General features: G+C 35.3%; 1 protein-coding gene across 2 annotated transcripts in view; it reads left to right on the plus strand.

Annotated features, from left to right (window-relative positions):
* LOC128989589 (uncharacterized) overlaps window positions 1–16,618 on the plus strand; it is a 68,001-nt gene extending 51,383 nt beyond the window's left edge. For both annotated transcript variants that reach the window (XM_054411507.1, XM_054411506.1), the window contains 2 exons: window positions 14,957–15,151; window positions 15,678–16,618. In XM_054411507.1, coding sequence (XP_054267482.1) covers window positions 14,957–15,151; window positions 15,678–15,965 — 483 coding nt within the window. In that variant the 3' untranslated portion in view covers window positions 15,966–16,618. The remainder of the gene's footprint in view (window positions 1–14,956; window positions 15,152–15,677) is intronic.
* Window positions 16,619–16,743: the final 125 nt, after the last annotated feature.

The raw sequence follows: 16,743 nt of genomic DNA on the forward strand, positions 1-16,743 counted from the left end.
TTAATGACTATATTGTAATACTGTTTCGATATCAATAATCAATTTTGATATGATACCTAGGTGCGTATTTTAACCCAAATAGGAGTGGAGGATGAGAATAGAATTATGTGAGATTATCTGTGTAGCTTTTTACTGACTACGATTAGCTGGTTCACCAGTAACGATCATTTATTTAATGTCAAATGATCAGGAACAGCTGGGTCCGGTTTCGAGCCATCAAAAAGCTACTGACTTTTCTCAGGATCGAACCAGTGACCTTTTTGATTGTTAGGCGAGCACTTTTACCAATAATACATCGATATCGACATTATACCATATTATGTCTGCTTATGACTTTCCTTACATGTTGCTCAATTATCTGGTAGACAAAATAGTATTGTTCACACATATCCATATATAATATTTTATAAAAAAAGCTCAGTCAAAAATTCAAATGAGTTGTACGATTTATTAAAAATGATGTGTTCATAATATTTTTATCAATTATTAATGTCATATCTCATCGTATTAAGCTTGTATTAAGTATCAGAAAAATTACATTGTTTGCTCATGATTGCAGAAAATCGTATAATGATTTGCGGCTAAAGAGGAGAACGTGTGTGTGTCTATATTGGGCGTTTTAAAACAAAAATCATCTCTACTAAGTGCGTGATAAATTAAATCTATTGGTTTTTTTTATTACAAATAAAAAAATAACTAAGTTAGTAATTCGTAAAAAAATGCACTGTTAGTAACAGTTTACGTGGTCATTGGAAAGCCCTTCTAATTATTTATTCATAGAAACAATATAGCAAAGCATTGGTTTATTTTTTTAGAGACCAGTTATTTTTTATGATTATATAGTTTATTTTGGTTAAATGAGGGTTCAAATGAAGAAATAACAAGAAAGAAATTGTAAACAAAACACGACCTCTACAGTGGGACGTACAGAACTAACAATACAATTGGCTTCAACTGTTCCATAAAGATGACAAATCTACTAGGGGAGTATGTATGATCTATGATAACACAACAGGAAATTACCGCTTGTTAACAATGTATTGTTGCAAACAGCTGATCAGTGTAAATAAGCATAAAACAGTTGATTGACATTGTTCACTAGCAGTGGTTTTACCATTGTTTTACATTGTAACAATGAATGGTATTGACATGATCACATTTTGTTATAAACGAGTTTTCTACCTTATTTATGAACCGATTTTCTTAATTTTAGTATAATAAGGATTTTAATAAAATTTTCTTTTTAAAAACATATTAGTGGAATTTATTTCCATATTAAATTTTTGAGATATTTAAGTTTTTATCTTTTAAGTGGCCGCCCTTTTGAAAAAAAAAACACTAAACAATTTTTTAAACTTAATTAGTTCTTAATAAGGTCATCCAAATTTCTTTTTTTATAACAAGCCGATCTTGAATTAGAAATGTTTTGTGAAAATACAAAATGGCGGCTATACGAATAACTTTTGAGTTTTTAAATTTTGAATGAGATATTTTGACTCGTCTATGGTCCAGGAATAATGAGCCAATAACTGTAAAGAATGTTTAAATAAAACCTCCTTATTAAGAAAACAACTTATGTTGCCAATAAATTTACTTAATACTTTTCATTTTATTACATTCGTACCTTTATCTCGCTAACAGCTTGTCCAGTCTGGTTTAAGAGTCATAACAGTTGTGTAACATTGTTCAGACATGTGCAAACCGGTTCATATGAACTGGATATCGCGGAGTAGCGCTTAGGTCCTGTTTCATGTTACGAATTCGTGTTGTTTTTGTTTATTATGTTTTTAAATGACTTCTTCAGTCCCGTTCTTATCGGCAAATCTTAATTTCGTGGCACGAAATAATATATTTCATTAGTAGGGCCGAAACTGACTCTTTTCGACCCGAGCTCAAGTTTTTCGATCGATGCTAATCCGAGGTCTGTTTAGTAAAAGTTGCAATCCTTTCGTCTATGACGAGTGTGTTACAGTACATTATACCCTCGATATGTCGAGCGATCGACAACAATAGGCTAACACCTTATCTAATAAATCAATCGATATATCATTTCGGTCGATACGATTGCCACAATCTAAATTTACAACTGTTTACAACAGCTGATTTTTACTCCCTAGAGAGTAAAAATCCTACTTTAGACCCGCAACGCATGCATTAAAAACTGCTGTTTTTGCTGCAGAATGACGAAAAATAATTTAGATCCATGTGATTACTACAATTGTAATTTATACTATTTACAACAGCTGATTTTTACTCCCTAGAGAGTAAAAATGTTAGGCTGGTCTACGTGCAAGTATTTCTCGTACGTTTCACCTGCGCATGTAAAACGTTGCATCCAAGTTGTTGCGTGTGGACAGCAAAACTGTGCATTTTTGAGAACTGCGCGGAGACGAAAGACGGAGAGATAAAACCATTGAGGTGAGCATAATTTGACAACGCTTCCAGACAAGACGTTTCGTGTGCACGGGTGTAGGCACATGAACCAGCCTGTAATCCTCTTAATCACGGTCGGTTGACCTGTCAGTTCTAGCTTTGACTGTTAGGTTGGTGTCATACGCTTCCGCATCATACCGTGCATAGCCGAACTGTTCGCGGCAAATTGTTAGCTCTATCATCGTCGCTGTCAAAACGTATCGTTAGTAGGTTAAATTAATATTTAATTTAACTGTCATAACCTAACCTAACCAACCAAACTTGCTGATAATGAAATATCGAATAAAGGTTCACTAATCAAAAAATAGTTCTGTTCATAAAATAAAATTACAAATGCCTAAAATTCAATTTTATAATTTTTATTATAAAACTAAACTGTCATAACCTAACCAAACCAACCAAACTTGCTGATAATGAAAAAAATCGAATAAAGGTTTACTAATCGAAAAATAGTTCTGATCATAAAATTATAATGCCTTAAATTCTAACGAAAGATGTACAGTTAAAAAGTAATCGCATTCTAAGCGAAATCTTTGAAAAAAAGTTAACGCCTCCGGTGGGATTCAGAATTATCGATGTGACCACTACCCTCAGGCCATAAATTAGGGGATTAACCCACAAAGATCTGGGCCGTTGTCCGTCTCCCTCGTGTGCACACTGTCATCCGTTTGATCTCCGTCTTCACGCCCACTCTCCAGTTTCCAGTGTTGTCTTCACGTGCTGTCAGAGGAATAAGTGTTTTTTTACGATGGCAGATCTTCGATAAAGTTCCCGTGAGTTTGTTGTCGAATTCATTGAACTGTACAGAAGTTTTCCTTGTTTATGGAAGCTCAAGAGTAAGGAATATAGTGACCGTGTTAAGAAGAATCAGACTTAGAGTGTTGTTAAAAAATTCAAAACAATAGATTCAAACGTGAAAAGATAAACGATTATAAAAATGTTTTTCTTTTTGAATAATCAACGACTTGACCATGGTAGCGCCGTCTTCGCTCAGACTTATTTCTTTGCTTTCTTGCAACGCAGCCTGCAAATGTTGACCACAGTAACATATGATTTTTTTTTTAGGGTGAGGAGGGAAAATGCTTTTACGCACACAGGTAGCCAGCCTGTAGTGTGAGACTCCTGAGTTTATCACAGACTACTCACAAAAAAAACCCCTCTAGTAACATATGACAGTACGTGCACATACACTGTAAGTTATCACAAAACTACATAAAAGATTTGTGCTGAAACCTGCCTACCGTGTGGACGCATTACTTTGCTACGTTTTACCTGCGTAGATAAGACGTACGGGAAATCATTGTGTGTAGACCAACCTCTCGACCCAACACACTTGTATAAATACGGCAGTTTTTTGCTACAATATGACGAAAATAAAGTTTCAATTCCAATCTGTTGTATGTGAGATTGAAATTGTTAACCTTTCAGTTTAAATCTAAAAAGCAAGTACTCATGCACCACATTTTTACGTACCTTATGTGGTTTCTAATCTTCAAAAGCAAACATTACAATTTCGATAGGAAGAAGGACTTTTCTCAATAAGTAGACGGTCTTTTTATCCAAGAGGTAAAAACCAGGTTGAGTTCTTTGGTATCTTTTGGCCTTGTATAGTTTTTAACCTAATCTTCTCTTCTCAAATTTTACACCAAATATGTTTGTTACACAAAAACACTAAAATGTTGAGTTACTCATCAGCTGAGTAATGGCAATCACAATTTCAATTCTAAATTTGACAGGTTCGATCCTGGGGCATAAATAAATTAAAAATATTTTCAGTATTACTTCATCTGGTCAAAACGATATACAGAGTGACAAAAAAGTCTGGAAACGGTTTAATATCTTGTTAACTAAATTTGTTAGAAAATTTAAACATTTTACATCAACTTATATGTATGAAAACTACTTTTTGCAATCATTGCCATTATTTGACCTTCACCAGGGGACGGCCCACGAGGAGTAGGTACATAATCTTTAATGTAAGCATAGGTTGATATGCACATCATTTTAAAGGTCTGGTCAAGTGGAGTTCATTGCCGGAAACCGCGTCCAAAAAGGTTCATCCGTCACAAAATAGCAGCTGTCCAAAGTTCTTGTGAAATATACCTGCACAGGCCTTAGTATGGGCAAATACTCGTATTAAACATTAGTTTGAGAGCTTAAACTGTATTTTAAAGTCAACTAGCTCATAGAATAATAGTATTCAATCTTCAAAACAAATTTAACCGGGTTTCAGATTTCCCTGCTAATGTTGACTATGAGTATTTACAAATACTAAGGCCTGTGCAGGTATATTCCGCAACAACTTTGAACTGCCGCCATTTTGTAACAGATGAACCTTTTTTGACGCGGTTTCCGGCAATGAACTCCACTTGACCAGACCTTTAAAATGATGTGCATATCAACCTATGCTTACATTAAAGATTATGTACCTACTCCTCGTGGGCCGTCCCCTGGTGAAGGTCAAATAATGGCAATAATTGCAAAAAGTAGTTTTCATACATATAAGTTGATGTAAAAGGTTTGAATTTTCTAACGAATTTAGTTAAAAAGATATTAAACCGTTTCTAGACTTTTTTGTCACCCTGTATAACATTTTCTCTTTGAGGGACTAGGACCAATTTGTATTGACAATCTAACTTATGTGAGAAGAACATTTTTTACTCATGATTTATTTGCTAGAAAACGAAACAAAATTCCAATCTTGGGTGACGAGTAGATTACTGAGGTAGAAAACGCGATATTACCAGGCGAGAAAATGAAAACTCTGAAGGGTAATTTCCAAATAGTGTAACGACAAATGAGCCACGCCTGTTTCCTTGCAGATTTTTCATTCTTCTAAATCAGCTAGGACAATATTATTTATTTTTTATCATTTTAACTTTATTTACTAATATTATTTGCCACTTTTATACCTTTTCCAAGAGTCAATTATTCCAGAATAGTAATTTGTATTTCATAAATTGCAATTTGTAATTCAGATGTAAGATTTTAATTTTATAAAGAGTCAATTTTATTTTAAAATAGTCATTTTAATTCCATAAAATACCACTTTTATTTCAGAAACGATCATTTATTTATATCACATAAATTTTTATTTACATTTCAGAAAATATCAATTGTATTTCAGAAGATATCAATCAATTAATTGTATTTCATAAATAATTTGTGTTAACAACTTTGTCATCAGCATTAGTAAAATAGCAGCTGATTTTGGAATGATAAAGTTATAACAGCTGTTTATATATTAACAAATAATACATTGTTGATTATTAGGGAAAATGCAGAGCTATTTTGTTATGTGTTGTGTCTAAGGTTTATGTTATACTGATTTTAATCTTGCATTTCTTTAAAAATTAGAGTTGATACTTGGAATTTATTGAGTTGTATTCAAGTTTGTAAACAATGGAGCTTAGGTTAGTTTTTAATAGTTCAATCCTTTTTTTCTAAAATGCCAATGTTTTCCTTATATTTAATATTGTAAAATAGGTGGCTGAATAAAATTAATTTTATGTAACTGTAGATTGATTTATTTTTTAAGTAAAATATTAGGCCTACTATATTTTTGCTTTTTATCATATGTAAAAACGATAGGTACCATTAGGGGGCATTTTAAGACCTCCATCTGGAACCATATGCTAATATTATGTTATGAAGTACCTAGATGCCTATTAACACAATTCATTAAGATTCCTTTGGATTCTGAGAACTCATTCAAAAATTTCAATCAGATCCTACGGCTGTATATGTACAGTAGTGTCTAATTTATCATTTCTAAAATACATGACTATTTCTTAAATACATTTGACTAATTCTGAAGTAACTTATATCTAACAATTTCAGAAATCCATATGACTATTTCTGAAATCCAGTTTATTCATCTGAAATTAAATTATGTTTTCTGAATTAAAAATTACTTTCTAGAATGCAAATGATACTTTCTGAAATAAAAATGACAATTTTGAAACACAATTGACGCTTTCTGAAATAAACTTGATACTTTGTGAAATAAAATTAGAAAAGGGCGCAATACCCAGACCATAGACCAACCAACACTATACCTCTCGCCACCCTAAGTTGAGGCAGCCCAGACGGACGGGCAGGGTCATTATCGGCCGGTCCCGCCCGACCCTTTATAATCCGATTAGTGACACTTCCGTGAACGCTCTAGTTCCATAATTGTCATTAACAAAGTTAAAAACCGATGTATAAATTTAGTCTTTTACATTAATAACGTCGATTTAACAAACATTTCCGTTTTTGTCCCATCAAAATCGGACAATGTTTACGGTTTTTGGATTTTGGGATCTACACTACTTTGTTTAGTTCACAAACCGTAAACATTGTCCGATTTTGATGGGACAAAAACGGAAATGTTTGTTAAATCGACGTTATTAATGTAAAAGACTATGTTTATACATCGGTTTTTAACTTTGTTAATGACAATTATGGAACTAGAGCGTTCACGGAAGTGTCACTAATCGGATTATAAAGGGTCGGGCGGGACCGGCCGATAATGACCCTGCCCGTCCGTCTGGGCTGCCTCAACTTAGGGTGGCGAGAGGTATAGGGGAGAATTTTTACAATGCAAAATCAGTAACTGAAAAATCTGAAATCAAAGCAAAGGAAATTAATGGTAAGCATACATAAGAGAATGTACCAAAAGGGTCTACTAAGAGTATGTCCTGTCACTTTTTACAGGCTTAAAATGTCAGCTTGACATGTATGCACTTTTAGACCAGACGATGATAGTCCCACAGACAGTATTCTATAGTCTGTGGTACTACCATATCCTTACTTGACTCTGTAACAGCTGACAAACTGGGTGTCGAGGGAGAATTAGAGCCCCTGATGGCCACTTGTTGGTCAAACTCGATCTGTCATTTTGATTCGAGATCCCATAGAGTCAGCTTAGAATAAAAGGGCTTTATGAGGACGATATATTCTTTAATACTTTACCTTACAATAAATTTTATTGGAATGGCGACCATACTTTAATACTTTAATACTTTTCAATGAAATGGCCACCATACAAAGTAGGTATTTTAAGCCAAGTATGAATGGAAATGAGTGTAGGATGAGTTGTGCGATCTTGTAGTCATGTTAAAGTGACTAAGGCCGACTTATTCCTTAGACACGGCTGTTAATTAATAGCCCATACAGCTAATGGCAACTAAGGGACCTACAGTTTATAGTGGAATCCGAACCACATTTTTGCCGTGGTATATACGAATTGGTCTAATTTTCAGGATAGTACTCCGGATAGTCGTACTCACTCGTGCGGACGTTAATCCACACCAGGGAGTATCGCATCCACAGTGCATGCCTATACATATCCACAATTCGTAACCTCCTAGTAGCTGGATTACAGGATGACGCCAACGTATGTATTTTAAGCCAAGTCAACCGTAGACAATGTTCGAACTCAGGCACCCTTAGACTTACCTCTTCAAAATGTCAACACAGTAAAACTCAGTAAGAAATGGTCACATTTGAACACAATTAGTCAACCACTCCCGACAGTACACTCAGAACACCCCATCCTGATTGGTCAGGATAACATCAATCTCATCCTTACAAGAAAAGTGATTGAAGGAACTTCTAATTCACCTGTGGTCTCATGGTGTCGCCTAGGACAGACCATGCATGGTAGGTGCGCTAAGTTCAAGGATTGTGTTGAAGAAAACTTTTCCATAACTACCTTTGAGTGTGACAAACTACACAACATGGTAAAAGAATCGTTACAAACTGATAACTATATGGTGAAACACCTCTCAATTAAAATTATCTCAGTCGTCACTGTAACACAGGAAACGAGCTATTGCTGTATTTGGAATGTTTGTACTCACTGTTGCCAATATAAATATAAAATGGTATAAATCAATATGCATATATTACAGTATTAGAAACACGAATAACTATTTCCTACCCCTACATGGGAATGATTACATTACTACATCTGTAAACAGTAAGCAAAATAGATCATTTCCACTCTAGAGCGGGAATGACTATTGCTGCTAGATCAGCTGATTTCTCAATTGCTGAAGTTTCTAAGGCCTCGGGTACGGTACGAGCGGTGAGCGGTGAGTGGCAAGCAACGAGCAGCCACCTGGGCGGCACATATAAGCGGCAGTGGTGGCTATGATACAAGCGGCACATAAAGCTCATCGAATTTCCACAATTGTAGTTTAGTCGGAAAATGCAAAATGTGCCAACCTGCAATAGATATTACAACTATTATTGCTATCTAACAATTGTTCACCTTAAAGAAAAACTTAGTTTTTAGAAAAAAACTTAGCCCCCACTTTGTCCCATACTTTTCTGGTAACTGAAGTGTTTTTAAACCCTTAATGCTAGTCATTCCACAAACATTCCCTGGCTTGCACCTCACTCATTGATGTATAGTTTTAAAACATGTGTTGATTAATTAATTGTTTATGTATCATAGAACCAACTTGTGCAGTTGAAACAGCTGACAAAATTCTTTGATTCCTTTTAAATATGAATACTCATAAGGTTAACATGGAAAACTCCAGAACCACTGGGGTGGAGCCCGAAAGGATTTTTGAGAGAATATGTCTATATGTTAATTGGGAATGTGAGCTTTCATCATACCAAATTTCAACACTGTCGGTTTAGTATTTTTTTGAGTTTACTTGTCTCAAACATCCATCCATCCATCCATCCATCCTTCCATCCATCCATCCATCCATCCTTCCATCCATCCATACATCCATCCATACATCCATACATCCAAACTTTCTCACTTATATTAGTAGGATTGAAGACAGGATATTTATAGTTTACTAGCAGAGTACCCGTCCTTCATACGGGGTGGAATTATAAGTATAACATTCTCATTGCAGTAATAGAAAAAAATAAGCTATGAAACATTCGCACAATATCACAAATTATTCATTAAATTAAAAACATAAACATAAATGTAAACAATCCTACTTTGACAGTTCTCATTGCATATCACAGTTCACAGTTTTTTGTTGATGCTTAGCTCTGTCTTCAATCCTACTAATATTAGCTTATAAGTGAGAAAGTTTGGATGTATGGATGGATGGATGGATGAATGGATGGATGTTTGTGACAAGTAAACGCGAAAAATATTAAACCAACAGGGTTAAAAAATTTGGTACTGTATGATGAAAGCTCACATTCCCAATTAACATATAGACATGTTCTCATCTCAAAAATCTTTTCCGGCTCCGCCCCAGTGGCTCTGGGGTTTTACATGTTAACCTTAAGTATTCATAATTAAAAGGAATTAATGAATTTTGTCAGCTGTTCTTACTAAACTTGACTGTCATAGAACTAACTTGTCTAGTTGAAACAGCTGACTAAATTCTTATTCCCTTTAAATATGAATACTCATAAGGTTAACATTAGGGAACTACAGAGCCACTGGGGTGGAGCCCAAAAGGATTTTTGAGATAATATAGGCCTATATGTTAAGCGGGAATGTGAGCTATCATTATGCCAAATTTCAGCCTAATCCGTCCAGTAGTTAATGCGTGATTGAACTTCAAACAAACAAACACACAAACTTTCACATTTATAACATTAGTATGATTAGTATGATAGTAAGATTATAATAATATTTGTTGATCAGAGAAAGTCCATCTTACATTTTTTTATTTTCTCCAAAAGAGTTCTGGCCCCAAGAGTCTTCCGCCCTTGAGCGATTGCTCCACTCGCTTCACAGTTGCTACACCACTGAATGCAGTGCTTTTGATAATAAAGAGCTAAGATATTTTGTAAACAGTGAGATGATACGACAGCAAATATTGTCAAACATTTGGATGATTTATTGAAAATGAAGAGGAAATTGCAATAAGACAAAAAGTAATTATGTTTATTATGGTTTTTTCACATAGGTAGCTGTGGATTAAATCAGTTCTGCTGGAAGGCTATGTCTATTGTCTATTGTCCATACATCTATCTACTATCTTATGAGATGAGGATCAGTACTAAGGTGTATTTTACCCCAATATGATTGGAGGATAAAAATTATGGACCAGTGAAATTATCAATTATCAATCAATTATCAATTATCAATCATTGAGATGGGGACGCCACCTAGGTGCGTATTTTAACCCAAATATGAGTGAAGGATGAGTGTAGAATGGTGTGAGATGATCTGTGTAGCTTTGTTCTGACTATAAGATCAGCTGTTTCATTCATTTATTTAAAGCCCAATGATCAGGAACAGCTGGGTCAGAGTTTCGAACCATCAAAAAGGTACTGACTTTTCAGTACCTTATGATAAAATCTTAAATACAGGTGTACCTTATGTGTGGCCATTGACTATTGGATATTGAAGTAGACATCCCAGCTGTTGCCAAATGTTATTAAAAAAGAACATATTTGCGTGAGACAGTCACAGAATACACTAGTGTCTAAACATTCTATTTTAGACCTTTTTTGGTCACTGACATAGTTTATGGATCATAATAGTTGCTATTGCTCACAATAACAATAAGTCGCTCCACCAGTTTGACTTGGTTACTAAAGTTCATGAAATCAGTAATTTTCATCAACACAATCTGTTGGTGGCTCACATCAACTACAAAGATTTTGATTTAATAACTGGCAACCCATGGATAAAACCATAGATAAAACATACTCCCTTAGTAGATTTCTCATCCTTATGGAACAGCTGAAGACAATTTTATTGTTAGTTCTGTACGGTTTATGTAGAGGTTGTGTTTTGTTTACAATTTGTTTCCCGTTATTACAGCCATTTAAAACCTCGTTTAACCAAATAATACGATCTAATCATAAACAATAACTTGTCCCCTAGTTATACAACCAAACAGTAAAGCACAAATCAAGAAATTAACCCTAAAATAATAGAAACAAAGTTTCGTGGACACTAGCGCCCATGTGTCACGTACATGAACTAGACACGAAAAACGTGCTTCAAAATTTACAATAGGATGAGAAGTCTACTTGTGTTGGTTAGTCTATGATAAAACATACTCCCTTATATGGAACAGATGAAGCCAATTTTATTGTTAGTTCTGTCCGGTGCACTGTAGAGGTTGTTTTTTGTTTACAATTTGTTTCTTGTTATTTCAGTCGTTTAAAACCTCGTTTAACCAAATAAAAATATCCAATCATAATAACTCATCCCCTAGTTAACTTATATAATCAAATTGTTGTCTTCCATTTTCCCTAATGAGTGGACAATGTATGTATTTTAAAGAATTCTAAGAAAGGAAATGTGATGAATGCTTGGGAAGAATTGTATATTTACAAGTAAAAATGTAAAAATAGAGAAGCTAATTAATGAACTAGGGAATTTAGACTCCAGTTGTACTTATAGAAACTTATTGGCCGGTAGTTCCGGTAGCCAATAGTATATAAGGGACAAAATTGAAATTCTTGTCATTCGCCTATTGGGTCTGATGATGATTGAAGTGTCGAATCGAAATCGATCACCAGTTACCAACTTTTAAGGCGGGTCCACACACAAGGATTTCGCGAACGTTTTATCTGTGCAGGTAAAACGTTGCAGTTAAGTCGTTGCAAAGAAATGCGTCCACAAGGTACTACAGGTTTCAGCACCAACTTTTAATGTAGTTGTGTGATAACTTTCAGTGTATGTGCATGTAATATCATGGAAGATGTGTTACTGGGGTCGATTTATGCAGCCAGGGTTACAAGAAAGCAAAGAAATAAGTCTGAGCGACGACGGCGCTCACTATGGTTACTAAAAAGACGTTGGTTACTAAAAAGACAACCAATTCCATAATAGTTTCTGTGTTCACATTCGAATCTACTGCTTTGTATTTTTTTAAGTCTCTAAGTCTTTTTCTTATCACAGTCACTATGTTCCTTACTCTTTATCATACTAATATTATAAATGTGAAAGTTTGTGTGTTTGTTTGTTTATTTGTTTGTTTGTTTGGTTGTTTGTTTGAAGTTCAATCACGCAATAACTACTGGTTGGATTGTGTTGAAATTTGGTATGATAATAGCTCACATGCCCGATTAACATATAGTGTTATTCTTACCTCAAAAATCCTTTTGGGCTCCGCCCCAGCGGCTCTGGAGTTTCCTGTGTTAATCTTTTGAGTATTCATATTTAAAAGGAATTAAATAATTTTGCCAGCTGTTTCAACTACACAATTTGTTTCTATGATACTAGCTGTAACCCGCGGGCTTTGCCCCGTTTAACTTCTTAATTTTCAAGATGATCTCGTTCGCATGGCTCAATCACGTCCTGGTTGAAGTTCGTTCGCTACGCTCACTCACCTTTAGGTTGGAGCTCGTTCGCTGCGCTCATTTGCCTTCAGGTTAGGTCGTTCGCTACGCTCACTTGCCTTCAGGTTAGCTCGTTCACTACGCTAACTCGCCTCCAGGTTGAAGTTCGTTCGCTATGCTCACTCACCTTTTGGTTGCAAATTAGCTGTTGTCATAAATGTAAAGGAAATAATAGTGCTGGACCCTGTTGGTAATCCTTGTAACTTTAATGCTTTTGAACATCATAGAACCATAGACAAAAAGAATTAAATATAGACCGTCAGCTGTGCTGCGGTTACCATAGGTTTTGGCGCACACCGCTTGGAGCACCACGGTAGTTACGGCGTACGCGCTACGTAAACTACAGCGGTGTGCGCCGGAACCTATTGTAACCATGGCAACCACAGCACGACTGACAGTCTATATTTCATTCTTTTTGTCTATGATAGAACAGAACCAACTTGTTTAATTGAAACAGCTGTTAAGATTCATTAATTCCATTTCTCATAAGGTTAACATGGGGAACTCCAGAGCCACTGGGGCGGAGCCGATTGGACGGATCACAAAATTGATGGTGTATAAACCTGTTCCATGAAATTCTACACGTATGTACCAAGTTTCGTGGCAATCGGTTCAGCGGTGTCTGAGTTTATCACTGCCAAATATATATATATATATATATATACAAACATCCTCTTTTATACTTATAGATTCAATACCATTAAAAGGTTATACGGGTTACCAACAGGGTGCAGCACCATTAGTTCTTTATACATTTATGACAACTAGCTAATTTGAACCAAGCAGCAACAAAAACCTGAGTGATGTGAGAACTTTACTTCTTTCTATTGTTTAGGTGAAGTAGTAGAACATTATGGCTATGGCTATGGTAGATGTGTATACCATAGATTATAGTAAACCAAATTTTCTCAAAACGTGTCCTCTCTCATTGCAAATGCAAAGCACGAGTATTTAACTACAATAAGCATTGCATACCAACCCCGTGCGAAGGACGGGTACTCAGCTAGTCCATAAATAAGGAAAACTTCTGTACAGTTCGATGAATTCAACAATAAAATCACGGGAACGTAGTTAAAAAACACGTTTGTACCTCTAACAGCATGTGAAGACAATACTGCATTCTGGGGTTTTAAGCGTGAAGACGGAGTTGAAACAGGACGGATGACAGTGTACACACGCAATGACTTGTCTGAAATCAAAAACGTTGTCAAAACTATGCTCTCCTCAATAGTTTTATCCATCTTCCGTCCCCTCGCAGTTCTGAAAAATGCACAGTTTTCTGACCACACGCAATGATTTGACTGCAACGTTTTATCTGCGCAGGTAGAGGGTACGACAAATCCTTGCGTGTGGACCAGCCTTTATATGTATTTACCGTCTTGTCAGTAAACAGTATAAGTGTAAATATATTATTAAAAGTGTTATTTGACATTTTTTTTTTACTTTCAGGTAATTTAATAACACGTACGATGCTGATCATGAAGTTACTCCTGTGATTTACCATTCTTCTCTTTTGAGTTCCAACTAAGGTTCCTCACCTCATTTAGCCTAATTGAAGAGTTTTATTCACAGACAGATCAGTTCCCAACAGCCTGATGACAATGGTGTGTCTGGCCACAATTGATGTTCAATGTGTCATCTTTGATATACAGTTATCATATTTACAACATATTTTATTATATCCAGGTATAAAACAATACATTGCAACAAATACCGATAATACTTCAACAAGTGTATAGCTCTTGGCTCAAGTTTTCATGAATTAATTCCAAAATGAATCAGGTTTGAAGTTCATTGTTGGTGGTGGTGAGTTTAATGTTGTTCAAAGGTTTAATGTGGACATTTTCCATCAAGCTGGTAAAAAACAATAAACAACGTTTCAGGATCTGTAATCTGATCCCGTCCTCAGGTGAAAAAAACTTAACTAACACATTACAACTGACAATACACAAAAACCCAACCTAAGTTGGAATACACTACAGAGAGTAGCAGTCAAGTACATACACTGTATAGCAGTCAAGTCATGATACAACATGCAAATAATAACCTACCACAAAAAAAAAATATCTATATAAGTCTATAAGATGTAGGGTATATAGCTCACACAATGGAACACTAGTCGCACTGTTTGCAATGACTCCACCAATGAGACAGAAACATTTTGTTTTTTTACCGTTGTGATGGAAAATGTCCGCAATAAACCTTTGAACAACTTCATCAGGTGCTTTAACGGTTCTGTTTGTTGCAGCTGTCCAAGTCCTCGCTGCAGTCCGTCAGTCAGCCTCGCCAGCGCCCCGTCTCTACCCCCACCCCAGGGTCTGAGGATGATGAAGTGCCGCAGTTTGACCCCAACAAGATCAGTCTCCAAGTACCAGATGAGTTGTTCGCTCCAGCGTTCAACTCAGTAAACAGCATCTCAACCATTCTTGGCAACCTTATTCAGGTACCTAAGGAATAGTAGTTTACGCAACGATTGGGTAAAGATAGTGTTAACGAAATGAGTAGAAATTTAAGAAACGAGCCTTGGCGAGTGCCTTAAAAACTTCTACGAGTGTCGTTAAGACTTATTTACCCAAGTTGTGTACATTACTTTATATGACAGTGTTTTAATTACTAACAATCACAACTCATAACTTCTAAGAGAGGTTATGTTTTATAACCTCTCATTGCCACTGACAGTGATGCAACCAATCATTCACTCATTAACAATTAAATAGGTCTGAACAGCTGATTAGTTCAAGCATTACAATTTTACCTCTCCTATCTCAATCCTTAAACCTCATTGGTCCTTTACCCCATATTGTTAAGTAAAACAACAATGCTGTTATAGTAGTTTACGCAACGATTGCGTAAAGATAGTGTTAACAAGAAAATTTAAGGTACGAGCCTTGGCGAGTGCCTTAAAAACTTCTACGAGTAAATATTGAGTGCCAAATATTTACTAAGCGAGCTGGTAATTTTTGTTTCAGAACACTGCTGAAAGGGTCGCCGGACTGGTCGAAAGGCTGAAGCCGCTTCTAAGATCTTCTCTGGGGTTCCGATCACGGAAAAGGGAAACAGAAGAAGACAAAGATACGGAAGACACAAATGACCTTGCAGACAACGAGACAACTTTTTTTACGGACTCTGACTCTTCAGCTAATGAAGTTCAGCAGTTAGCGGGAAGTGAAACACAAACTCAAACAGCTGCTTCAGCGGAAGAAGAGCTCAACAGCCCAATAAAGACTAGCTATGCTGCCTTGGCCAATAATAGATAACATACAAACGCATCTTCTGCAAACACCATTGCTCACTTTTATTTCTGTTACCAAGATTTGTACTAAATATTCTGACAGTGTGGTTGAAGTTAACCAGATTATTCATCTGTAGTATCTTTGTCATCAATCATAGTAAAGGTACCACTTTATATATGTAAATAATAATTTGTAAATGTAATATTCAAGATCAAAACTGGTTCCTTTGGAAAATCGTCATCTCATATCATTGCAAAAGTGTATCATCATAAGTGTTCATTTAGCTCCATTTATTTTATGCCATTATTTTGTCGTGCCAAAGTTTAAAATTAAATGGTTAAATTTATTTTATTTTATGCTGTGAATTATTGCAGTAAGAAATTATTATAACTACCAACCAAAGTAAAGTATTAATAATATGTAGATATGTTTTATGCATAGTGATTTTTTGAGAGTTGGGACTTCCTAACCCTGTAAAACCATAACAATTTGTATTACACCTTTTGAAGCTGACTCTAAGAAGTGAAATGTATATTCGTGGAGATTCTTAAGCAAAATTATAAATTTTTGGGAAAATAATTTACATAAAACTGAATGACCAGTAGGTGTGGTAACTATGTAAATTTCTTGATTATTAGTAAGTATGTTTGTTTTACCATTTCCCAATAAAATATTTACTTGACTATTTTGTACATGCTTGTAACTATTTCTTTCCTCTGATCATCATTCATCAAAGAACATTAAAAGTTTAAGATGAAACCCAACTTCATTCCTATTGTAACCCATAGACTTATTAATGTCT

The sequence above is a fragment of the Macrosteles quadrilineatus genome, unplaced genomic scaffold, assembly GCF_028750875.1.
Source record: "Macrosteles quadrilineatus isolate MER2022 unplaced genomic scaffold, UCM_ALF_1.0 Scaffold_3__2_contigs__length_128488019, whole genome shotgun sequence".
NCBI classification, from domain to species: Eukaryota; Metazoa; Arthropoda; class Insecta; order Hemiptera; family Cicadellidae; genus Macrosteles; species Macrosteles quadrilineatus.